At 41.4% G+C, this 27,657-nt stretch overlaps 1 protein-coding gene across 6 annotated transcripts; it reads right to left on the bottom strand.

Moving 5' to 3' along the window:
- LOC117266357 (uncharacterized) lies at nt 1–22,404 on the bottom strand. 6 transcript variants are annotated; one of them, XM_078171328.1, is made up of 9 exons: nt 22,223–22,404; nt 20,805–20,873; nt 16,316–16,384; nt 11,827–11,895; nt 7,767–7,883; nt 6,348–6,668; nt 6,087–6,250; nt 4,974–5,086; nt 2–4,899 (listed from the first exon to the last, which is right to left on the bottom strand). In XM_078171328.1, exons 1-9 carry the CDS (start codon nt 22,305–22,307, stop codon nt 4,776–4,778), a joined length of 1,131 nt encoding a protein of 376 aa, XP_078027454.1. In that variant the 5' UTR covers nt 22,308–22,404; the 3' UTR covers nt 2–4,775. The 6 variants fall into 6 exon arrangements, with proteins under 6 accessions (XP_078027456.1, XP_078027454.1, XP_033497403.2 ...); XM_078171327.1 differs by having other exon boundaries at nt 3–4,899; nt 7,767–7,886; XM_078171330.1 differs by lacking the exon at nt 20,805–20,873 and having other exon boundaries at nt 1–4,899; nt 7,767–7,886.
- Nucleotides 22,405–27,657: the final 5,253 nt, after the last annotated feature.

The raw sequence follows: 27,657 nt of genomic DNA, 5'->3' as shown, positions 1-27,657 counted from the left end.
ATATATATATATATATAATCGAGGATCTCATCAGCAAAGAGAGAAAAATTAATGTGTTTAAAGTAACAGAGCCTGTGTGATGGCTGTAGGGAAATGTAAAGTTTACAGTGTACCAGTTTAAAGTTCACACAGATGTTCACTGTAGGTTTCTAGTTTTGCTTTGAAGTTGTGACACAGTTGTTGTTTGGTCAGCAGCTGATAACTGAAGTTTCTGTTAATGGTTTTGAGCCACACTGTGTGTCTGCAGCATCTTCTCACGCTGCTGTTCCTTGTAAGTAAAAACCTACTTGGTAATAAATCTTACACTGATTCTCACTGTAGGTCTGATTACAGGAGCTTATCCCAGCATGCACTGTGTGAAAGGCAGAAAAAGACTCTGGATGGATCGATAGTCTAACACGAGGTCAACGACGCAGAAAATCTCATGACCTGAGTTTACTGACATTTTCATAAAAACACAAAAACAACAACATGTGGCAAAATGTTCACTCAGTGCAGACAGAAGGAAAACACCAAACCGTCAGCTGTACAAGTTAATATTGTTTACATCAGAGTGCTCATGGAAACAGACTAACAAACAATAGCCCTTTTTACACAGAGATGGCGCTATAGAGTCGCAACAAGGTCCCATCTTTAAACCCTCTTTGCATTTTTACACAGAACTCAGCAACGACTGCTTCATTCCACTCCTGTGTGCGGTTACACATCACATTCTGCAGTCGTGCAATGAGAGAGGTGTGACGCACGTGTCTTGTAACACAGTAGCGTTAGCCTCTTGTGTGACATATAACATATATGTCAGCTGCAGTTTATAAATAATATCAAAGGCAGAATGTGCCAGAAACAATCATCTACTGTCCCTGTTAAATGGCGGCTGATCTTGTCCTCTGCTCAGAGGGTAAGGAGCTCCTGGACATCACTGTTTTCCCAATTTGAGCACATTTACAGCTGCAGCTCTTCACGGCTCTATAACACCATCTCTGTGTAAATATTGCCAAAGAAACAATAAAAGAAGGATGAGATATTACACCAGCGACCACTTCTATTAAAATGAATGGGGCGGGCATGACAGGTACCAGCACCCATCATATCTGTGCTGTTTCACCTTTGACTGACAAATGGAGCTCTAGCAAACATTCAGTCAGGAAGACTTTTCATGCTTAGGCTGTAAGTTTCTTTCTCACCCTGCCGTTCACTCTTTGCACATGCTCACTCTCTATCTCTAGGTGTCATTGTCTGGGTAGGTCAATTGAGTCATCAGCTGATTTACAGTCAACCAATAGCACAGCAACACACCTTCTCTCTCAGCCTATCATCTTATTGCTCCTCATTTTAAAATTGCTTCTTTCTCAGCCATAGTTCTTTCTTGCTGCAGGCATGTGCGCCCTCCACCTCCCCATCACCACCTAGTGTTTACGGATTCATCAGCCTCATCAGCCTCAGAGTCATCGGCCACTGCCAGTGTCTGGACTCTATTTATCATGCTTACCACATAAAAAAAAACATGCCTGTTGTCATTTTGACTGACTCCTTTTTTTAAAAATCTAAATGTGTGCTTTTGTTTTCCATGTTATTGATCTCTAAACAGATCATGGCTCTGTCTGTCAGCTGCATATAATAAAGCAGCAACCTCCAGGGCTGAAAAATAAATACAAAGTGCCAAAATCTGCAGTTCCTCTAATGTCCACCTGCTTGAGGCTGCCTCCCCCATGTTACAATGTTCAACTTTACAGATGAAACAGACGTTTACAGCCTGGTACGAAAAACTGTTTGGTCTCTATAGCTAATTAAAACATTCATGACACCTGTACAGTGGCTGATTTTATTTTTTTTAAATCACTGTTTACATCTTATTAAGGCTTAAAGTCAGGCATACTTTAGGGCTGGGCCTCTCTGAGTGACAGGCCCACATAATAGTGTCCTTCTCCATCAGATCCACCCCTCGCTCCAGCCTCTCGCCCTAATATGGTCACTTCTGGCTCCAAAAAAACAAGATGGTGACAGCCAAAATGCCAAACTCAAGGCTTCAAAACAGGAGTCAACAGTCTGAGAGGTGATGTAATGGTAGCTACGTCTGGTCCAGCACGTCATGATACATGACCAAACAGGGCAGGTCCGACTTATTATCACTGCCCATACACTGCTACAATGCCTTACAGTTTGCTTTAGTTATTTACATTTGTAGTTTTGTTGTTTTGTTTTTTTTGTGATCAATTTTTTATTTTATTTCATTTCATTTCATCCAAACCCCTTACCCCCACCCTTGTCCCGAGGGCAACATTAATTACGGACAATTACAGGGAAAAAATAAATAAATAAATAAATAACAAAACAAAACACAAAAAACAGCCATACATAGCAAACATATTCATTAGGTGTTTCTCACTTTTCTCAAAAAAAATAAAAAAAATAAAAAAATTTAAAAAAAAGGGTATAGCCTCAAAACAGCACTTTGACTTTCTCTGCTGCCGATTCCAGATTCTGTATCGCTTCTATCTTTGCCATTTGAGCACGGGCACTGGAGATTTCTAATGACAGGATTTCATAATATGATAATTTCCACAGATACACATTTAGAACATGTGGTGGTTTCCATCTCTTTATCAACATTTTTTTTTGCTGCAGTTAAACCTGCGAACAGTACTCTCTTCTTGTGGAGTGTTAAATTCAGAGAAGTATCATCATTTAATAGCAATATATGTTGTAAACAGGGTATGTTTGTCTGAATTAAACAAGAAAGAATGTTTGAAATACTGAGCCAAAAGGAATAGACCCCAGGGCATTCCCACATCATGTGGAGGTAAGTGCCCAACACTTTGTGGGGACATAACTGATATAGTGGGCTCTGAGTAATACGGATCTGGCAGCATCGTCTTGGGGATAAATAATATCTTTGTATTAGCTTATAATGAATTAACTGATGATTATGATTACGAGATGTTAGGGGAATATTACTCCACACTCTCTGCCAGTTGATGCTAGGCCCAAAGTCTTTAATATCTATATTCCAAACAAGAACATTGCCTGTGGGTCCAGTTAGTCTTCCTTGTAACTCATTATATATTCGAGAAACGAAACCTTTTTTAACTTTTGCAACGTTCAACAGATAGATCAGGGGATGAATTAATAAAGTTTGATTCCATGGGACACCATATGTACGCATTGCTGTGCGCAACTGTAAATAAAAAAAGAAAGAGGTGCCAGGTAGATTATAGATTTGTCTAAGTTCATGGAATGGTCTAAGGCCATCTTCATTATACATATCAGACAAAGTATGAACTCCCTGGTTTTGCCAAGAGGAGAAAATGATTGGTTCACCACCTATAAGCAATAAATTATTTCTAAAAATTGGTGTATCTAAGTGCCACTTTATATCCCATTTGACTGATTTGGTTATGTTATTCTAAACAAAAATTGAGTTTGCAATAACTGGTCCAAATTTGTTCAGACAGAATTTTTGGGAGAGGCCCGAAAAGAGAACATCTTTAAGCATGTATGGGGATACAATATGATTTTCTATGTTCACCCAAGGTATGTCAGCATTTTTGTCGAACCACCTTGATACAGATCTCAGCGCAAAGGATCGGAAATACATTTCAAAATTAGGCACCGAGAGCCCTCCTGAGGTCCTACTCTTCTGAAGCGTAGACCTACTAATTCTTTGGTGCTGGTTTTGCCATATAAATTTAAATGCTAGCCCCTCTATCTTCTCCCAAAAAACAGCTGGTGGGGGTAAGTGTAGCATGTTTACATAGAAATTAACCTTAGGAAGTATATGGGACTTAACCACTAATATTCGTGTAGAGAGTGGAATTGATAATGCAGACCACCTAATTAGGTCATCAGATATTAATTTCTTTAGGCACTTATAATTTTGAGCATTGTACATTTGTATTAGTTATTTGATATTAGCTAGCACACACATAGTTAGGACATGACAGCAGTTAAGCTTTAGAGGCTGTAACATTTGCTGTCACTCACCAACACCATAGCTTCCTGTCTGTTTCTTTCACACCAGAAATACTCAACTAATCTCATTAACAGTTTGAGGGTTGGTTATTATAGATAACAAAACACATACCTGCTGTGTGTACCTGCACTACACAGTGATGATCTGCAGTCTGGTCGGTGATAACAGGTCCAACCTGCTGCGTTTGGTCCTGTATCATGATGTTTAGGATCAAACAGAGTTGGGTGAGCTAACATTATATGATCTGTTTGGGGACTAATAACAAGGAAAACAAATGTGCACATTTATATAAAAGAAAACGTCAGTCAGCATCACGTAATGTGTGTTTTTAATTTGTGGAAGGAACTTTCAGTCAAAGATGAAACAGTACAGTTATGATGGGTTATAGTGGGACGTGTCATGGCTGCCTAATGAACTTTGGTAGAAGTGACACCAAACTGGCTCCAATGCAAAATTCAAATGTTGTCACTGACGTCATGACCTCTCCTTCTTTTATAGTTTCCTTGCACAGAAACAGGAAACTGAGCAGTCCTGTTGGTCCCTGGCATCAATCTGCTGATATACAAATTCAGGACAGTTACTGTGTTTTCCTAAATGCTGTGTCAGCAGTCAGACACACATTTTCTACAGAACCCAGTATCTAATTACACCTTTACATCTGAGTCTCTGTTTTTAGACACATGCACACAAACAGCTTTGAAAAATAATTCAGTTTGATTTTTTCCTGTTAAAAAAATGTAATTCTTTTATATGTAATTTATATGTTTGAAAAACAAAAAAGTATCTTGAAGTATCATAGCAGTGATTAAACAGATAAAGCTTTCTGTTTGCAGATCCATCGCTGTTTCCTATCACAGCTCACTGATTTCCATCTATCTTTCTTGACAGAAATCGCACAGCGACCTTCAGCAGGAGGATCTATCCAGTAGCTGAGGGAAGAACATGATGTTTAGATCAGGGCTGACAGATTTTACAATTCAAAATATTTTAGAATGTGTGTTACCTTTTAGTGAGATCACTTCCATCGATCCACTTCCACTTCTTATCCTCAACTCTCAGGCCAATCCAGTATCCATCAGTTCCAGAACTGTCCCAGCTGTAATCACTGATGACTTTCTGATAACAGAAAGACAGTAATCACATATCTAAACATTATATTTAAATAAACACACACTGATCTACAGACTCACATTGGCCCTCATTTACGAAAAAAAACATACGACAGAAAACTGGGCCTTCAGTTATTGTCTCGTAAAGCTCGGCATTTATCAGTGTGGATGTGAGTGGAAGCTACGATCAAGTCTCAGGTCAGGTCTCAACACGTATACACAAGTTTGAATCAGAGTGGACTGATGATGCAGCAGTAAATCTGGCTGAGACGGAGAATTGTTATTAGACCATATTCTGACTGACATCTGCAGCCATATATGAATCACTTCAGAATGTACAGTCACTACATGGACTTGCACTCTCTATCAGCTCACAGTTACCAGTGGGACTGACTCTGTGAAACAGAAAGCTTTCGGATACTGACGGATCGGAGCAGTACCACCAGAGAGTGTGGGGACAGTGTAGTTCAAGTAAGATACGACTGTAGGAAAAAACAACGAAATTTAAATAACGGGGGAACAGAACAAATCAGTAATACAGAGAAAGGAATTCTCTGTCCACATGCGACGGTGTATTTAATGACCTCACAGACCACCACAGTCTACACTGCTGCCTACGTCTAAAGGTTCATTATTACGACCTCCTCCACCGTCAACTCGTTTGTTGTTAGAAACTTTTGATGCATTGAAGTATGAGGGCAGTGACATTTACAACATTTGAAATGGTTGGATCTGTTTTCGTACATTAAGAGAGTAAAAATGATGCTTAAACCAAAAATATATTGGGGCAGGATATTTAAATGATGATTGTTTTCAGCTGCCATATTTATCAGCGCCTGATCTATTCATGAATCAAACAAAACTCTATTGTTTGATGATTTCTGTTCTCAGATCTGAGCTGGTTTGTACGTGAGATTGATAAATGAAGGCTTCTGTGTTCAGACCTACAGAAAATACATTTTCATTTCATGACTGTGTCATAAAAATTCCCACCGTTCTCTCATTACCTTTTCCTTGTCATCATGTATAACAGCCAAATCTGAATTCTTTCCTCTGCAGTTTTCTAGAGCTTCTTCCCAGGTTATCCGTTCAGAACGTATAGCGTTATGAATCATATAGCAGCTCAGCTTGTTGTGTTCCCAGTTCTTCTGACAAGCTTTACAATGTCTCTCTGAAACAACAGAGACCAACCAGTAAACAACATTATTGCACTGTCATATTATTGTTATTGGTTATGTTTGGACCTCATTAATGGGATCTGAACATACCACCACTCTTTTTGGGGCAGTAGGCATCAATGCTCCACTGAGCTCGGCTGATGTTGATGTTTGCCTTCATCTCCTGTATTTGTTCTGTTAAGTTGTTCTTCTGTGACTTCAGCTCCTCGTTTTCTTCCGTCAGGTTTGTGATCTTGTTTTCTAAGACAGTATAGTTTTGTATCAGGTTGCTCATCTGGACGGTCAGATTGATGTTGTCTCTCTTCAAGTTTTCATTCTCTGAGCTGAGTTCGTTGATGCGGTTCGTCAGGTTCGTCAGGTGATTCTTTTGGATTTCTTCTAAGCGCTCATTCTCGTGACTTAATGTAGCAACTGCAGAATGAAAATGAGCTATTTAATCATAGTGATAACGTAATGTTGTTTTTGTCAATTTGCCACTGTTTAAGCTATTTCCTGTTTTCAGTTTTCCAGCCTTTTGGAACATTTCAGAAGATCCTTTGAAAAGACTAAAAACAACAGTTTGTCCAACTCTTAATATTTTATGACCTCCCCAGTGAGTCCTGTGGCACTCAGACCAGAGCCATAAAAAACAGGTTTTACATTACAAATCAGTGTTTTTACAACACCGTTTGGCTCATTATGTAGGGGCTGCTATCCACGGTGATCAATGCAAAAACACAGATGGCCCTATCAAGAGCCAGTTTTTGGTTTGTCCATTCTGGGCTACTGTAGAACCATAGCAGCGCAACATGGCGATCTCCATTGACGAAGACACGCTCCCTATTCAGATATAAACAGCTCAGTCTAAGGTAACAAAAACATTCTTATTTTCAGGTGGTTAAACACTAAAGAAAATATACTTATTATATCATATACTGTTTCTGCCAATGTATCGCCCTAAATGCTAAACACTGGACCTTTAAGCTTTATTTCTGCTAGGGTTTTTCCATGTATGAAAAAACAGGGTAGGCCCACATGTTTCAACAAAACTGTGATTAACGTGTGGTTAGGTTTAGGCACAAAACCACTTGGTAATGGTTAGGAAAAGACCATGATCTGGCTTAAATGTCACTATCCCCAGGCGAAACAGTGACAGGTGGCTACAAAACACTCATGTTCAGTGTCTAAAAGGCTGCTGAAAACAGCAATGACTCCCTAAATCACTTTAGAAAGGTTGATATGATCCATATGAAACATGCAAATGTAACATATTTGTGGTTTGCAGAAACGTACAATCACATGAACAACAACCCTGTCATGAATTACTTGCTGTCCGAGTACATTTCTACACTGATTATTGTGTCCACAAAATTAATTTTGTAACAGAATTAGAAAACAATTACAGACAGATATGTATAGCAGGTTGAACAAACTGCTAACAGTCTGATAATCAAATAATGGTTAAGCATGAAAATATGTGTCATGTTGAAGTGTGAGTTAATGCATGGACTGCCTTTTTTGTGTACTTACTGTAGACACAGACTGCTATGATGCCTGACAGCAAAATGACAGAAACGATTCCCAAACCACAAGCCAACCGTTTAAAGTGGCGACGTCTGTTGTTTGCTCTCTTGTCCACCAAGAATCCTGCTGAGATAAACCAAGTAGTGTAAATATATAGAGTATATACAGCTCCATCCATCCATCCATCCATCCATCCTTCAACTGCTCATCCAAAGCTAGGTTGGGGGGCAGCAGGCTGGGCAAAGTATTCCAGACGTCCCTCTCCCCAGCAACACTCTCCAGCTCCTCCTGGAGGACCCTGAGGCGTTCCCAGGCCAAACAAGATATGTAATCCCTCCAGTGTGTTCTGGGTCTGCCCCGGGGCCTCCTACCAGTTGGACGTAGCTGGAACACCCCTTGCGGGAGGTGTCCAGAAGGATCCTGATCAGATGCCCGAACCACCTCAACTGACCCCTTTCAACGCAAAGCAGTAGCGAGCTCCCTCTGGATGTCCAAGCTCCTCACCCTATCTCTAAGGCTGAGCCCAGACACCCCACAGAGGAAACTCATTTCGGCCGCTTGTATCCGCAATCTCAATCTTTCAGTCACTACCCAAAGCTCATGATCATAGGTGAGGGTTGGGACGTAGATGGACCAGTATCTGGACCTGCGACCTACGAGTCACATTCACCCATTCACACACACATTCATACAGTGGTGGCCGAGGCTACCATACAAGGTGCCACCTGCGACTCAGTTTGAACACACTCACACACCAATGGAACAGCCATCGGGAGCAATTTGGGGTTCAGTATCTTGCTCAAGGATACTTCGACATGCAGACTGGAGGAGCCCGGGATCGAATTGCCGATCTTTTGATTGGTGGACGACCCGCTCTACCTCAAAACCTTTGCCTTCCAGCTCAGCTCCCTCTTCATCACGACAGTCCAGTACAGCGCCCACATCACTGCAGATGCTGCACCAAACCACCGATCCATCTCACGCTCCATTCTACCCTCACTCGTGAACAAGACCCCGGGTACTTCAACTCCCTTATTTGGGGCATGAACTGTCTACCAACCCAGAGGTAGCAATCTATTATTTTCCAGCAAAGTACCATCTACTAAGACTTGGAGGTACTGACTCTTATCCTGACCCGTCAGGGTGTGATGAAGCCAATAGAACTACATCATCTGCAAAAAGCAGAGACGCAATTCTGAGGTCCCCAGACCAGACCTTTTCTTCCCCCTGGATGTGCCTTGAGATTCTGCACATGGATATCAGAAACAGAATCAGAGACAAGGGACAACCCTGGTGAAGACCAACATCCATTGAGAACGTGTTTGACTTTGACTTTTTTTTTTTTTTTTTTACAAAATACCCCATTTGTTTCACTCCCACAAGGAGACATTGGGGAACCATTAAGTGGGGAACTTTATAATAAAGAGACAGCAAGATGTAAATAACAGGATAGACACTTGATTTGACAAACTCAGACTGTTCAAGCCTGAAATCAGCTTCAGATAAACTAAGGAATACAGTTGCACACACACAACAAGGACCAGTTAACTGATGTTTTGACTTCTCAGCAACTTTATTTTCACAAGCTTTGACCATCAGAAATCATGAAATACGTCAGCGGCAGCGTAACCAATGGACGGAAAACCACCCTCACCAACAAACTGATGGAGAACCTGCCCAACTTTTGGCTGGTACATAAGAAGGGAACTGCCCATTGGTCCGACAGCCCATTGGTCCGACCATATTAAACCCATTGTTCCGAAGTCCCGTTGTTCCGAAATCATCATGATGCCCTGTGGTTAAGGTCTGGTTAGGTTTAGGCACAAAAACCACTTGGTTAGGGTTAGGAAAAGATCATGGTGTGGGTTAAAATGAAAAAGAAAGTGACAAACACATAAGCTGTGAGCCTGCTTTGCCTCAAGCCTTTCCCAGCTGACCCAGAGCCGGTCACAGCGCACCATCAAGGTAGAAATACGCCCGCCGGGAGCCATTCAGCACCGTGGACCATCGGACTAATGGGATGTCGGACCAATGGGCTGTCGGACCAATGACATGGACCCCATAAGAATAACTTCTTCAAGCCCTAAGATCAGACTAAGGTTGGTGAAGATGGCTTTAAGCACTACGATGTCAGATTTCATCTCCCTATATTTGGCACATTAGAAAGGGATCTCTTCATGGCCAGTATTAACAAGAGGAATGATTACACTGTAAAACCCAATTCATGAACTCAACATTTGTTTTTGGAAACAGCCTACACACACACTACACTTTTAGCAACATACAAGTTTTGAGTATAGGAATCTGATGTCAGTTTAACATAACTTTTTGTTGTTTTTTTAGCATTTAATTCTATGTCATAAACATAAAAACATTGAGTACACATTTCACAGGATTTTTCTCTTAACTATGAAAATAAATATATAGTGTAGCAAGATTAGGTTTCTCAATTGCTAGAGTAAGGCAAAGACATAAATTCTGAACCAGGAAGTGCTCTTTATTTCACCTCAGCACAATTTTATGTTAGACACTCTAATTTTCGCACAGGCCTCAGGTTCCTGCGTATACGACGTCACTCATGGTGCAAAATGTCTTTAACCACAACATTAACTGCAACCCAGTAGAACCATTGTGAAATACATAAACATTCATCACTGTGTAACGTGAGTGATTAGAACACATTTAAACTTTTTCTGCTCATGGCCTTGAGCACATTGTCTCACGGCATCTCTTTTAAATTAAAAGTACTATGTCAGAAAAGTCTCTTTTTTTCCTTCAACAGCAAACACACACGGTTTTGTTTAGGCAGCAAAAGCATGTGATTTGGTTTAGGATAAAAGAACAGGGTTTGGTTTTACATTCATAAAGGAAGTGAACACCAACCTCCTGGGTGAAAGCTGGTGGGTGCTGGACCCATCCACCCACCCTCCCACCCTCTTTTTGTCAGCGTCTGATGCCGGAAGTCACTGACCAAGTGCCAGTATTTGACGAGACCTGGTTGGACTCCTAAACTAGTTTTCTTCTAGTGGTAGTAATATAAGTAGTAATAGCAGATAAAGTATGACTATAATTACTCCCAGTTGCAGAAATGAATGTTGTGTAAGTATCTTACTATATAATGATGAAAACTCTGTCTGTGTGTCTGTTCCACGTTTTTCTCCTCACTGACTTGGTCAATCCATGTGAAATTTGGCACAGTGGTAGAGGGTCATGGGAGGATGCCAATGAAGCAATATTACATCAATTGGCCAAAGGGGGGCGCTATAGCAACCGATTGAAATTGCAAACTTTGAATGGGCATATCTCATGCCCCGTATGTCGTAGAGACGTGAAACTTTGCACAGAGATGCCTCTCCTCATGAGGAACAAATTTGCCTCAAGAACCCGTAACTTCCGCTTATATAGATTTTCCGCCATTTTGAATTTTTTGAAAAACACTTCAAATGGATCTCTTCCTAGGAAGTTTGAGCGATCTACATGAAACTGGGTGAACATAATCTAGGGACCAATATCTAAAGTTCCCTCTTGGCAAAAGTTGGAAAACTTACTAAAACTGAGCTTCTATAAGGCAATGAATATTGCAGAGGGCATGGCTCATCACATAAAGGTGTATAACATCTCAAGGGTTTCACTCATCACCACGCAACTTTGTAGGCATATGACCACACATAATCTGAGGGGACCCCTCCATTATTGACCCCATCAAATAAAATGGGGGCGCTAGAGAGCTCATTTCTTATCTAGGCCTAACCGCCATATGGATTTTCATTAAACTTGGTAGATATGTAGAACAGGACGCCTCAAGGTGACTGGAGAAATTTAACTCTAATTGGCAACTGGGTGGCGCTATAACAACAGAAAAATGGCTAAAAGGCGACCGATCGCTGTGGCTGCAATGGTACTATCAAATTCACAAAAACTCTGTCTGAATACATTGCTCTTCTTAATGGGTTCAGTTGACTATATTATCTGCAGTTTCCTATGACCTGTATCCCAAACACACACCATGTGAAACTGTATGTAGGCAACTGTCCACTCAATGCATGGACTAGTTTTTTTAACCTACCATCAGCAGCTTGATCAGTTGTTCCGTTCTGCACCTTCACTTCATCGTACACAATTTCCTCCGTTTTACCTGTAAGGTTAAAGAACACAATCTCCTGGTTAATTACTACGTAGCGGTCAAGTCTTTTAAAGGGGTATACCATTATTTAAATTAATAAAAATGTCTTGCCTATTGATGATTGCTTTTGTCCTAAAATTACAATCATTAAAACTGTCAGCTAAAACACAAGATGATGAAATTGTCTCACAGTTAGTAGATCATATCAGTGAGGAAGCTTTGCCTTTTTTAGGGAAAAATTGAACAAATAATCCAGTACACATTTTCTGTTTTTACTGTAAGAAGCTGCGGTCAGGGTGGGTTACATACTGAAAGACGGCAAAACTAAACAAAAGACCGTCAGTTTAAACCCAACATGAGTTTAGGAAAAGCACTCTGAAAGTACATAACAGAGGACGCAGTCATTCTCAACATTGTACCATGTGCATTTAGATTCTCTGTTCTCTTGTTCTCTGGGTCATAAAAACATTAATGCAAGTGTCCACCAAGAATCCTGCTGAGATAAACCAAGTAGTGTAAATATATAGAGTATATACAGCTCCATCCATCCATCCATCCATCCATCCTTCAACTGCTCATCCAAAGCTAGGTTGGGGGGCAGCAGGCTGGGCAAAGTATTCCAGACGTCCCTCTCCCCAGCAACACTCTCCAGCTCCTCCTGGAGGACCCTGAGGCGTTCCCAGGCCAAACAAGATATGTAATCCCTCCAGTGTGTTCTGGGTCTGCCCCGGGGCCTCCTACCAGTTGGACGTAGCTGGAACACCCCTTGCGGGAGGTGTCCAGAAGGATCCTGATCAGATGCCCGAACCACCTCAACTGACCCCTTTCAACGCAAAGCAGTAGCGAGCTCCCTCTGGATGTCCAAGCTCCTCACCCTATCTCTAAGGCTGAGCCCAGACACCCCACAGAGGAAACTCATTTCGGCCGCTTGTATCCGCAATCTCAATCTTTCAGTCACTACCCAAAGCTCATGATCATAGGTGAGGGTTGGGACGTAGATGGACCAGTATCTGGACCTGCGACCTACGAGTCACATTCACCCATTCACACACACATTCATACAGTGGTGGCCGAGGCTACCATACAAGGTGCCACCTGCGACTCAGTTTGAACACACTCACACACCAATGGAACAGCCATCGGGAGCAATTTGGGGTTCAGTATCTTGCTCAAGGATACTTCGACATGCAGACTGGAGGAGCCCGGGATCGAATTGCCGATCTTTTGATTGGTGGACGACCCGCTCTACCTCAAAACCTTTGCCTTCCAGCTCAGCTCCCTCTTCATCACGACAGTCCAGTACAGCGCCCACATCACTGCAGATGCTGCACCAAACCACCGATCCATCTCACGCTCCATTCTACCCTCACTCGTGAACAAGACCCCGGGTACTTCAACTCCCTTATTTGGGGCATGAACTGTCTACCAACCCAGAGGTAGCAATCTATTATTTTCCAGCAAAGTACCATCTACTAAGACTTGGAGGTACTGACTCTTATCCTGACCCGTCAGGGTGTGATGAAGCCAATAGAACTACATCATCTGCAAAAAGCAGAGACGCAATTCTGAGGTCCCCAGACCAGACCTTTTCTTCCCCCTGGATGTGCCTTGAGATTCTGCACATGGATATCAGAAACAGAATCAGAGACAAGGGACAACCCTGGTGAAGACCAACATCCATTGAGAACGTGTTTGACTTTGACTTTTTTTTTTTTTTTTTTACAAAATACCCCATTTGTTTCACTCCCACAAGGAGACATTGGGGAACCATTAAGTGGGGAACTTTATAATAAAGAGACAGCAAGATGTAAATAACAGGATAGACACTTGATTTGACAAACTCAGACTGTTCAAGCCTGAAATCAGCTTCAGATAAACTAAGGAATACAGTTGCACACACACAACAAGGACCAGTTAACTGATGTTTTGACTTCTCAGCAACTTTATTTTCACAAGCTTTGACCATCAGAAATCATGAAATACGTCAGCGGCAGCGTAACCAATGGACGGAAAACCACCCTCACCAACAAACTGATGGAGAACCTGCCCAACTTTTGGCTGGTACATAAGAAGGGAACTGCCCATTGGTCCGACAGCCCATTGGTCCGACCATATTAAACCCATTGTTCCGAAGTCCCGTTGTTCCGAAATCATCATGATGCCCTGTGGTTAAGGTCTGGTTAGGTTTAGGCACAAAAACCACTTGGTTAGGGTTAGGAAAAGATCATGGTGTGGGTTAAAATGAAAAAGAAAGTGACAAACACATAAGCTGTGAGCCTGCTTTGCCTCAAGCCTTTCCCAGCTGACCCAGAGCCGGTCACAGCGCACCATCAAGGTAGAAATACGCCCGCCGGGAGCCATTCAGCACCGCGGACCATCGGACTAATGGGATGTCGGACCAATGACATGGACCCCATAAGAATAACTTCTTCAAGCCCTAAGATCAGACTAAGGTTGGTGAAGATGGCTTTAAGCACTACGATGTCAGATTTCATCTCCCTATATTTGGCACATTAGAAAGGGATCTCTTCATGGCCAGTATTAACAAGAGGAATGATTACACTGTAAAACCCAATTCATGAACTCAACATTTGTTTTTGGAAACAGCCTACACACACACTACACTTTTAGCAACATACAAGTTTTGAGTATAGGAATCTGATGTCAGTTTAACATAACTTTTTGTTGTTTTTTTAGCATTTAATTCTATGTCATAAACATAAAAACATTGAGTACACATTTCACAGGATTTTTCTCTTAACTATGAAAATAAATATATAGTGTAGCAAGATTAGGTTTCTCAATTGCTAGAGTAAGGCAAAGACATAAATTCTGAACCAGGAAGTGCTCTTTATTTCACCTCAGCACAATTTTATGTTAGACACTCTAATTTTCGCACAGGCCTCAGGTTCCTGCGTATACGACGTCACTCATGGTGCAAAATGTCTTTAACCACAACATTAACTGCAACCCAGTAGAACCATTGTGAAATACATAAACATTCATCACTGTGTAACGTGAGTGATTAGAACACATTTAAACTTTTTCTGCTCATGGCCTTGAGCACATTGTCTCACAGCATCTCTTTTAAATTAAAAGTACTATGTCAGAAAAGTCTCTTTTTTTCCTTCAACAGCAAACACACACGGTTTTGTTTAGGCAGCAAAAGCATGTGATTTGGTTTAGGATAAAAGAACAGGGTTTGGTTTTACATTCATAAAGGAAGTGAACACCAACCTCCTGGGTGAAAGCTGGTGGGTGCTGGACCCATCCATCACCCCTCCCACCCACCCTCCCACCCTTTTTTTGTTAGCGTCTGATGCCGGAAGTCACTGACCAAGTGCCAGTATTTGACGAGACCTGGTTGGACTCCTAAACTAGTTTTCTTCTAGTGGTAGTAATATAAGTAGTAATAGCAGATAAAGTATGACTATAATTACTCCCAGTTGCAGAAATGAATGTTGTGTAAGTATCTTACTATATAATGATGAAAACTCTGTCTGTGTGTCTGTTCCACGTTTTTCTCCTCACTGACTTGGTCAATCCATGTGAAATTTGGCACAGTGGTAGAGGGTCATGGGAGGATGCCAATGAAGCAATATTACATCAATTGGCCAAAGGGGGGCGCTATAGCAACCGATTGAAATTGCAAACTTTGAATGGGCATATCTCATGCCCCGTATGTCGTAGAGACGTGAAACTTTGCACAGAGATGCCTCTCCTCATGAGGAACAAATTTGCCTCAAGAACCCGTAACTTCCGCTTATATAGATTTTCCGCCATTTTGAATTTTTTGAAAAACACTTCAAATGGATCTCTTCCTAGGAAGTTTGAGCGATCTACATGAAACTGGGTGAACATAATCTAGGGACCAATATCTAAAGTTCCCTCTTGGCAAAAGTTGGAAAACTTACTAAAACTGAGCTTCTATAAGGCAATGAATATTGCAGAGGGCATGGCTCATCACATAAAGGTGTATAACATCTCAAGGGTTTCACTCATCACCACGCAACTTTGTAGGCATATGACCACACATAATCTGAGGGGACCCCTCCATTATTGACCCCATCAAATAAAATGGGGGCGCTAGAGAGCTCATTTCTTATCTAGGCCTAACCGCCATATGGATTTTCATTAAACTTGGTAGATATGTAGAACAGGACGCCTCAAGGTGACTGGAGAAATTTAACTCTAATTGGCAACTGGGTGGCGCTATAACAACAGAAAAATGGCTAAAAGGCGACCGATCGCTGTGGCTGCAATGGTACTATCAAATTCACAAAAACTCTGTCTGAATACATTGCTCTTCTTAATGGGTTCAGTTGACTATATTATCTGCAGTTTCCTATGACCTGTATCCCAAACACACACCATGTGAAACTGTATGTAGGCAACTGTCCACTCAATGCATGGACTAGTTTTTTTAACCTACCATCAGCAGCTTGATCAGTTGTTCCGTTCTGCACCTTCACTTCATCGTACACAATTTCCTCCGTTTTACCTGTAAGGTTAAAGAACACAATCTCCTGGTTAATTACTACGTAGCGGTCAAGTCTTTTAAAGGGGTATACCATTATTTAAATTAATAAAAATGTCTTGCCTATTGATGATTGCTTTTGTCCTAAAATTACAATCATTAAAACTGTCAGCTAAAACACAAGATGATGAAATTGTCTCACAGTTAGTAGATCATATCAGTGAGGAAGCTTTGCCTTTTTTAGGGAAAAATTGAACAAATAATCCAGTACACATTTTCTGTTTTTACTGTAAGAAGCTGCGGTCAGGGTGGGTTACATACTGAAAGACGGCAAAACTAAACAAAAGACCGTCAGTTTAAACCCAACATGAGTTTAGGAAAAGCACTCTGAAAGTACATAACAGAGGACGCAGTCATTCTCAACATTGTACCATGTGCATTTAGATTCTCTGTTCTCTTGTTCTCTGGGTCATAAAAACATTAATGCAAGTGTCCACCAAGAATCCTGCTGAGATAAACCAAGTAGTGTAAATATATAGAGTATATACAGCTCCATCCATCCATCCATCCATCCATCCTTCAACTGCTCATCCAAAGCTAGGTTGGGGGGCAGCAGGCTGGGCAAAGTATTCCAGACGTCCCTCTCCCCAGCAACACTCTCCAGCTCCTCCTGGAGGACCCTGAGGCGTTCCCAGGCCAAACAAGATATGTAATCCCTCCAGTGTGTTCTGGGTCTGCCCCGGGGCCTCCTACCAGTTGGACGTAGCTGGAACACCCCTTGCGGGAGGTGTCCAGAAGGATCCTGATCAGATGCCCGAACCACCTCAACTGACCCCTTTCAACGCAAAGCAGTAGCGAGCTCCCTCTGGATGTCCAAGCTCCTCACCCTATCTCTAAGGCTGAGCCCAGACACCCCACAGAGGAAACTCATTTCGGCCGCTTGTATCCGCAATCTCAATCTTTCAGTCACTACCCAAAGCTCATGATCATAGGTGAGGGTTGGGACGTAGATGGACCAGTATCTGGACCTGCGACCTACGAGTCACATTCACCCATTCACACACACATTCATACAGTGGTGGCCGAGGCTACCATACAAGGTGCCACCTGCGACTCAGTTTGAACACACTCACACACCAATGGAACAGCCATCGGGAGCAATTTGGGGTTCAGTATCTTGCTCAAGGATACTTCGACATGCAGACTGGAGGAGCCCGGGATCGAATTGCCGATCTTTTGATTGGTGGACGACCCGCTCTACCTCAAAACCTTTGCCTTCCAGCTCAGCTCCCTCTTCATCACGACAGTCCAGTACAGCGCCCACATCACTGCAGATGCTGCACCAAACCACCGATCCATCTCACGCTCCATTCTACCCTCACTCGTGAACAAGACCCCGGGTACTTCAACTCCCTTATTTGGGGCATGAACTGTCTACCAACCCAGAGGTAGCAATCTATTATTTTCCAGCAAAGTACCATCTACTAAGACTTGGAGGTACTGACTCTTATCCTGACCCGTCAGGGTGTGATGAAGCCAATAGAACTACATCATCTGCAAAAAGCAGAGACGCAATTCTGAGGTCCCCAGACCAGACCTTTTCTTCCCCCTGGATGTGCCTTGAGATTCTGCACATGGATATCAGAAACAGAATCAGAGACAAGGGACAACCCTGGTGAAGACCAACATCCATTGAGAACGTGTTTGACTTTGACTTTTTTTTTTTTTTTTTTACAAAATACCCCATTTGTTTCACTCCCACAAGGAGACATTGGGGAACCATTAAGTGGGGAACTTTATAATAAAGAGACAGCAAGATGTAAATAACAGGATAGACACTTGATTTGACAAACTCAGACTGTTCAAGCCTGAAATCAGCTTCAGATAAACTAAGGAATACAGTTGCACACACACAACAAGGACCAGTTAACTGATGTTTTGACTTCTCAGCAACTTTATTTTCACAAGCTTTGACCATCAGAAATCATGAAATACGTCAGCGGCAGCGTAACCAATGGACGGAAAACCACCCTCACCAACAAACTGATGGAGAACCTGCCCAACTTTTGGCTGGTACATAAGAAGGGAACTGCCCATTGGTCCGACAGCCCATTGGTCCGACCATATTAAACCCATTGTTCCGAAGTCCCGTTGTTCCGAAATCATCATGATGCCCTGTGGTTAAGGTCTGGTTAGGTTTAGGCACAAAAACCACTTGGTTAGGGTTAGGAAAAGATCATGGTGTGGGTTAAAATGAAAAAGAAAGTGACAAACACATAAGCTGTGAGCCTGCTTTGCCTCAAGCCTTTCCCAGCTGACCCAGAGCCGGTCACAGCGCACCATCAAGGTAGAAATACGCCCGCCGGGAGCCATTCAGCACCGCGGACCATCGGACTAATGGGATGTCGGACCAATGACATGGACCCCATAAGAATAACTTCTTCAAGCCCTAAGATCAGACTAAGGTTGGTGAAGATGGCTTTAAGCACTACGATGTCAGATTTCATCTCCCTATATTTGGCACATTAGAAAGGGATCTCTTCATGGCCAGTATTAACAAGAGGAATGATTACACTGTAAAACCCAATTCATGAACTCAACATTTGTTTTTGGAAACAGCCTACACACACACTACACTTTTAGCAACATACAAGTTTTGAGTATAGGAATCTGATGTCAGTTTAACATAACTTTTTGTTGTTTTTTTAGCATTTAATTCTATGTCATAAACATAAAAACATTGAGTACACATTTCACAGGATTTTTCTCTTAACTATGAAAATAAATATATAGTGTAGCAAGATTAGGTTTCTCAATTGCTAGAGTAAGGCAAAGACATAAATTCTGAACCAGGAAGTGCTCTTTATTTCACCTCAGCACAATTTTATGTTAGACACTCTAATTTTCGCACAGGCCTCAGGTTCCTGCGTATACGACGTCACTCATGGTGCAAAATGTCTTTAACCACAACATTAACTGCAACCCAGTAGAACCATTGTGAAATACATAAACATTCATCACTGTGTAATGTGAGTGATTAGAACACATTTAAACTTTTTCTGCTCATGGCCTTGAGCACATTGTCTCACAGCATCTCTTTTAAATTAAAAGTACTATGTCAGAAAAGTCTCTTTTTTTCCTTCAACAGCAAACACACACGGTTTTGTTTAGGCAGCAAAAGCATGTGATTTGGTTTAGGATAAAAGAACAGGGTTTGGTTTTACATTCATAAAGGAAGTGAACACCAACCTCCTGGGTGAAAGCTGGTGGGTGCTGGACCCATCCATCACCCCTCCCACCCACCCTCCCACCCTTTTTTTGTTAGCGTCTGATGCCGGAAGTCACTGACCAAGTGCCAGTATTTGACGAGACCTGGTTGGACTCCTAAACTAGTTTTCTTCTAGTGGTAGTAATATAAGTAGTAATAGCAGATAAAGTATGACTATAATTACTCCCAGTTGCAGAAATGAATGTTGTGTAAGTATCTTACTATATAATGATGAAAACTCTGTCTGTGTGTCTGTTCCACGTTTTTCTCCTCACTGACTTGGTCAATCCATGTGAAATTTGGCACAGTGGTAGAGGGTCATGGGAGGATGCCAATGAAGCAATATTACATCAATTGGCCAAAGGGGGGCGCTATAGCAACCGATTGAAATTGCAAACTTTGAATGGGCATATCTCATGCCCCGTATGTCGTAGAGACGTGAAACTTTGCACAGAGATGCCTCTCCTCATGAGGAACAAATTTGCCTCAAGAACCCGTAACCTCCGCTTCTATAGATTGTCCGCCATTTTGAATTTTTTGAAAAACACTTCAAATGGATCTCTTCCTAGGAAGTTTGAGCGATCTACATGAAACTGGGTGAACATAATCTAGGGACCAATATCTAAAGTTCCCTCTTGGCAAAAGTTGGAAAACTTACTAAAACTGAGCTTCTATAAGGCAATGAATATTGCAGAGGGCATGGCTCATCACATAAAGGTGTATAACATCTCAAGGGTTTCACTCATCACCACGCAACTTTGTAGGCATATGACCACACATAATCTGAGGGGACCCCTCCATTATTGACCCCATCAAATAAAATGGGGGCGCTAGAGAGCTCATTTCTTATCTAGGCCTAACCGCCATATGGATTTTCATTAAACTTGGTAGATATGTAGAACAGGACGCCTCAAGGTGACTGGAGAAATTTAACTCTAATTGGCAACTGGGTGGCGCTATAACAACAGAAAAATGGCTAAAAGGCGACCGATCGCTGTGGCTGCAATGGTACTATCAAATTCACAAAAACTCTGTCTGAATACATTGCTCTTCTTAATGGGTTCAGTTGACTATATTATCTGCAGTTTCCTATGACCTGTATCCCAAACACACACCATGTGAAACTGTATGTAGGCAACTGTCCACTCAATGCATGGACTAGTTTTTTTAACCTACCATCAGCAGCTTGATCAGTTGTTCCGTTCTGCACCTTCACTTCATCGTACACAATTTCCTCCGTTTTACCTGTAAGGTTAAAGAACACAATCTCCTGGTTAATTACTACGTAGCGGTCAAGTCTTTTAAAGGGGTATACCATTATTTAAATTAATAAAAATGTCTTGCCTATTGATGATTGCTTTTGACCTAAAATTACAATCATTAAAACTGTCAGCTAAAACACAAGATGATGAAATTGTCTCACAGTTAGTAGATCATATCAGTGAGGAAGCTTTGCCTTTTTTAGGGAAAAATTGAACAAATAATCCAGTACACATTTTCTGTTTTTACTGTAAGAAGCTGCGGTCAGGGTGGGTTACATACTGAAAGATGGCAAAACTAAACAAAAGACCGTCAGTTTAAACCCAACATGAGTTTAGGAAAAGCACTCTGAAAGTACATAACAGAGGACGCAGTCATTCTCAACATTGTACCATGTGCATTTAGATTCTCTGTTCTCTTGTTCTCTGGGTCATAAAAACATTAATGCAAGTGTGTCAGGTTGCCGCAACATCGAGATCAGCTTACGAAACATTTCCACATATCATGCTTCTGATTCTTTCTCTGGATACATCAACTTATTTTTACTTACAACAGATTAAGTTTAGTTGGAATTAATATTCTGATCATTTAATATACCGACTGTATTCAATTAATCTGAAGTCACGTGCCTGGGCATTGTTTTAGATTCAGATTAAAATTGTACTTCACATAAGAAACATCGCCAAAGTACAGCCATTCCTATTTTACAAAGATGCTGAGAACATATTCATGCTTTTATATAACATAGATTAGATTATTGCAATGCCTTACGAAACGGTCAACTGAAAACTTTGAATTTGCTCAAGAACTGTGCTGCCAGACTTTTAACCACAACAGGGAAGAGAGAGCAAATTACCACAGTTTAAGATCCTCTCCACTGGCACCCGGTGTCTTTAAAACAGATATTAAGGTTCTTTTACTTGTTTTTAAAGCTCCTTATGGTTTAGGACTCGCCTACATTGCAGACTCTCATCAGATTGTCGTCTCTTCTACTGCAGGGTTTTTAAAGACACACAATTATACGCACAAGAAAACAGGCAGCCTAAATTATCAGCTACCCTTCCAGAAGCTGTAAGAGATGCTGGCTCAGTGAACATTTTTAACCGACAGATAAAAACGTAATTATTTAGTCTGGCTTTCAATTAACGTAATCCTTCTTCTTATTATTTTATATTAATTCTCTAATTTTTGCAGACCTTACCAGTATTTGTTCCTTTTGTTGAATCTTTATTGTAAAGCACATCCATGTGCATCCCTTGTATGCAAAGCACTCTATAAATAACGTTAATATTACGTTCTATGCAATATTATAATAGAATAGGAACTTACGTTACCTTCAGATGGAGGATTTTTGTTAGCTTTGAATACAACTGAAGCGTAGTTAACCCCCTCCTGCTCCTCCGCCATCGCTGCAGCCATCCTGTTGGCTTCAGTGTGAATTGCAGACAGAGAAGTGCCGGTGATATTAAACCTAAGGGCACTAATACGAGAACTGGTTGTTTCCTCTCTTCAGACGAGGCTGTCACTCACAGTCTTGAATGAGCGACTTCTGCTTTTGGCTTAGAAACTAATTTGCATCCATGACTGACAGAGTATGAACCTCCAAACCATATACAGTGTGTTCTTGTGTTATGGAAATATAAATTCTAACAAAAGGAAATATTACAAAGAGTGTGCACGCAGGACGAGGACTGCAAATATGTAACTTTGGACTTTGTATGTTTGCCTGGTGTCAGGAAACACAATTCATACTGACCCCATAATAAGGCATCCTGTCTGTTGCAAATGGTGTTTACAGCCACAACATGCACTCACACATTCTCACACTTTGACTGTTTTTTTGTTGTTAAAATATTACATTGAAACCAAGTACTGTATGGTTTTGACACTTTTCTAGCTTGTTAAAAAGGGACATACAGTAAAAAATAAAAAAACTCTCAAATTTTAGGGGTGCTGGGATTCAATTTAGGGGTGCTTCAGCACCCCCAAAAATGGGCTAGAAACGCCTATGCTTTGCAGCAATGTTCATACAAATCATTTATATAATATAACATAGGAACAACCAACATCAAAGTGTGTGACTACCAACCCAACGATGGGGATGGTTGCCACAGGTGCACCAGATGTATCACTGAACAGGCCCACACCCAAAGTGGCAGGGCCCCCTGGGCTTTCACCTAAATGTCACAGAATTAACACACCAACCAGGAAACACTCAACATGACCACAAAGAGATGCAAAGGACCTGCAAAGAGACACAAAAGTACTATACAAAGTACTGTGTATATATATATACTCTGACGTAGGCTCGGATGTTTCCAGTCTCCTCTCTGTCAGCTCCTCTAAGCTTGTGTTAAATTTACGCTCTTATATCCAGTGTCCTTCAAGTTACTCTCAAAATGTGATACAATACATACCTTTATTTGAAAGTAATAAGTTACTTTTACAACATTACTCTCTGTGTAGAGTAATAAGTTACTTATTAGACAACTTTTGTGTTACTTTCACCAAAATGAGCTCAGAAGAACTGATGCTGATCTGAAATAGATGAGGGTCATGTTTCACTGAAGCTCCAGATTACTACAGTTCAGGTCTGACCCATTCATGTGTTCACACACAGTGGTTATCACTTTGTACTAAAATCCTCTGCTTATATAAATGATAGCGTGATGATATAGAACGATTTAACAGCCCAGACCTATTACAAAAATGAACATCCTTGGACACAGGGAGGGTCAGGCAGATGATCAAAGTCTAATAATTATAAGATAAGAATAAATATTTGTGGGCCTACGGTAGTGTTAAAGCAAATGATGATCAATACTGTTGTAGAATTTTCTGTCTACATACAGTATCTGTTTGGTGTTTATGAAAAGTGTGTGCTTTAAAAATGTCAGTTTAAGTTGAAAAAGATGCAGACATCCAGTGAGGCACATGTCAAACTTTTTCAGGACAATGACCCCTTGGCTGACAGAGACACAGAGCAGGGACCTCATACTACATATGTTGTATAAAACTGAGATGCATGTTAAACTGGTGGGTGGCACGGTGGTTTAGTGATTAGCATTGTCGCCTCACAGCAGTCTGTGTGTTCTTCCTGTGTCAGCGGGTACTTCAGCTTCCTCCCACAGTCCAACGACATGCAGGTTAACTGGTGACTCTAAATTGTCTGTAGGTGTGAATGTGAGTGTGAATGGTTGTCTGTCTCTTTCAGTACGTTTACATGACACTTGAAAAAAACAAATTATTGCCTTAATCCAACTATAACTGGACAACTGAAGTGCATGTAAACACGTTACTCCGACTGATATCGGAGTTCTCCAACTCTGATTAAGACACCCAGATAATGCGACTGTAATTCGATTTTCTCCGGCATGTATACGCCTTAATCGAAGATAAACTAGACAATGCATGTGCGCATGCTCCACACCCCCCGCACTGGCGTATGACCCCGGAACAGACAAGACATGCTATTGTTGTAGCCCTCCAACAGCATTCTTGTCTGCCTCTCGAAATCACCATGACCACGAGGGATACCGTGCACCTTATCTGCACAATCAGTAACGCGTACATTACGTACGAGATGAACAAAGCTGTACGATTATCCATCTTGCTGTTGTTCGAAAATGCCGGTCTGCCGCCTGACTCCAGTTGTTTATTATTAAGTGACGTAATAGGTCAACCGGAAAGGGGGCTGTATTAACCCGCTGAAACGACGCATATCACCACCTAGTGTTGAGGAGGAGGACACGTTCCCGTCAGTAATTTGATTTTCTCAGTTGCTTGTAAACTGGGACAAGGATTAGATTAGATGCCAAAATTGAATTCTGAGCATAGCTCGATTAAGCTGTGCATGTAAACATACTGACTGTGTCAGCCCTGTGATAGTCTGGTGATCTGTCCAGCTGAGATAGGCTTCAGCTCCCCCGCGACCCCTAAATGGACAAGCAGTAATAGAAAATGAATAAATGAATGTTAAACTGGACCTAAAATAACAGGTTGTGTGGCCTAAAGTGCCATGTATATATCTACCCTTTTAAGGTACTTACAATACTAAGCTATTAAAATAATTATTGGCACACTGATACATCATGTTTGTTTCTGAGGTTGACAGCATTTTAGAGTCTCAAAAAGTAACAAAGTGATTCGTGATGGATCATAAGGACGCAAGCGCACCTGAAATAATAATACAGCTAACTGGCCAGTAACTGGTTCCAGTAGTATGTAACTGTTAGCTAACCAGTTCACCTCGTGGGTACGGACAGGTGCCAGGATCTTTATGTGCATTTGTCTGACTACTGTTACTGCAGCTCTGATGTTGATCAGTGGGTCCTTCACTTTGGTCCTGTCTGAAATACTCATCAAGTATTGGATTGCCATGAACTTTGGTACAGACATTCATGCTCCCCAGATGATAACTTTAGTGATCCCCTGGCTTCCCCCCTAAGGTCATCATGAGGTGGACCTTTTGGATGTGTTGCCCATTTAATGGACTGCTATGAAAATTGGTTCAGATATTTATGGTCCCCAGGGGATGAATCCAAATGACTTGATGAGTCTCTAACTTTCTTTGCAGCCCAATCAGAGTGGTCAGTGAGATAGCTCAAAATCTACTATAGGAATTGAGTCAAAAGTTGGTACAGATATTCACACTCCCCACAGGATGAATCATTGACGTGTATATGCTGTACTTCTTTATATTACTTTCCATATTAATGGTTTTTTTTTGGGGGGAGTTTTTCCTTATCCGCTGTGAGGGTCTTAAGGACAGAGGGATGTCGTATGCTGTAAAGCCCTGTGAGGCAAATTGTGATTTGTGATATTGGGCTTTATAAATAAAATTGATTGATTGATTGATTGATATTATAGTGGGGTGCTAGGTGTAAGATATTTTCTGAGACTAGATTTGTACCCTACTTAAACTATCTCGTGTGAACTTCTGTTGTCTTTTTTATTGTGTGCACATTTTGCCTGTCTGTTCCTTCTTTCAGTCGAAAAAGGAAAGAGAAGTCACATTATATTGTGTCATATTATCAGGGCATAACACATGTTAACACAGTAAAACTGAGTCTGCACTTGGTGTATGTCATAGAACATGGGGATGATTGACTTGTTTCACTGAGGCTTCAGCAAGTCAGCTTTGGGTCAGAATATAAATAAAGATGATGGGAGTGAATTACAATTGTGCAACTATTGAAAAGGTCCTTAATAAAATACAATAAACAAATGCTTTATATGTGAAAACATTCTGTTGACCGTAATCCATTTGAGTGTACCAAAAAAGTTCCCACTGTGACAAAACTGATTTTGAAATGCTAAAGGTAAGTGTTTATTAATAAAACACACAACCATCTCTAGGGTTTACAGAGGATGGTCCCAAAAAGAGAAAATATCCAGTGAGCCAAAATGCCTTGTTGATGCCAGAGGTCAGAGGAGAATGGCCAGACTAGTTCAAGATGATAGAAAGGCAACAGGAAGTCAAATAAGCACTGGTTCCAACCAAGGTGTGCAGAAGAGCATCTCTGAAGCAACAACACCTTGTCCAACCTTGAAGCAGATGGGCTACAGCAGCAGAAGACCACACCAGGTGCCACTCCTGTCAGCTAACAACAGGAAACTGAGGCTACAATTCACACGGGTTTTCTCACCAAAACTGGACAATAGAAGATTGGAAAAACCACATTCAGATGGAAGCATGGATCCATCCTGCCTTGTATCAACAGTTCAGGCTGCTGCTGGTGGTGTAATGGTGTGGGGGAGATTTTCTTAGTACCAACTGAGCATGGTTTAAACACCACAGCCTACCTGAGTATTGTTGCTGAGCGTGTCCATCCCTTTATGACCACAGTGTACCCATCTTCTGATGGCTACTTCCAGCAGGATAACGCACCATGTCACAAAGCTCACATCATCTCAAACATGACAATGAGTTCACTGTACTCCAATGGCCTCCACAGTCACCAGATCTCAGTCCAATAGAGCACCTTTGGGATGTGCTGGAACGGGAGATTCTCATCATGGATGTGCAGCCGACAAATCTGCAGCAACTGTGTGATGTCATCATGTCAATATGGACCAACATCTCTGAGGAATGTTTCCAGCACCTTGTTGAATCTGTGACACCGACAATTAAGTTAGCTCAGAGGGCAAAAGGGGTCCAACCCTGTACTAGCAAGATGTATCTAATAAAGTGGCTGCTGAGTGTACGTACTTTTCACTTGTAAACCACCAGCCTGTTGCATTATCTGTAGATCGTCCTCAGATTATTTACTTAACACATTTGTGGCCCGAAACATCACTCCATAATGATGGAATAAATGGACCTAAAAAGGGAGCTGAAGTGTGCGGACTTTTCTTTGTTTGTTTAGTTTAATTCTTTTAGTCCAGCACCTTCTTCATTTTTTGGATGTGCGCGACTGCTCTTTTCATATCCAGCATGAAATCTGACACAGAGTGCACCAAATATTTTCTACTTTTAATTTGTGTCTGAAATGGTGAGAGTTTGTTGAACTGTGAATGTTTTGCACAAGTTTAACCACTGGCATCAAAACAGGAAGTGCAAAATCTTTAAGTCTGCTGATCTGCTTCGTCATTCCTTAGATCAACAACTAACCACTGAATGTATTGATTTGCTCATTATTGTTCACATTTAAGTCCTGACACCAATATTTCTGGGGTTGCTGCAGAGTTTAAATGATTAGACAATTCAGTGGTTGATCATATTGTGTATTTATGGAGTATGGATTTGCAGTCATGCAGTCATTTGCAG

This window comes from Epinephelus lanceolatus, chromosome 10, assembly GCF_041903045.1.
Source record: "Epinephelus lanceolatus isolate andai-2023 chromosome 10, ASM4190304v1, whole genome shotgun sequence".
NCBI lineage: Eukaryota > Metazoa > Chordata > Actinopteri > Perciformes > Serranidae > Epinephelus > Epinephelus lanceolatus.
The sequence above is the reverse complement of the archived record's forward strand: the minus strand, read 5'-3'. Positions and strand labels throughout refer to the sequence as shown.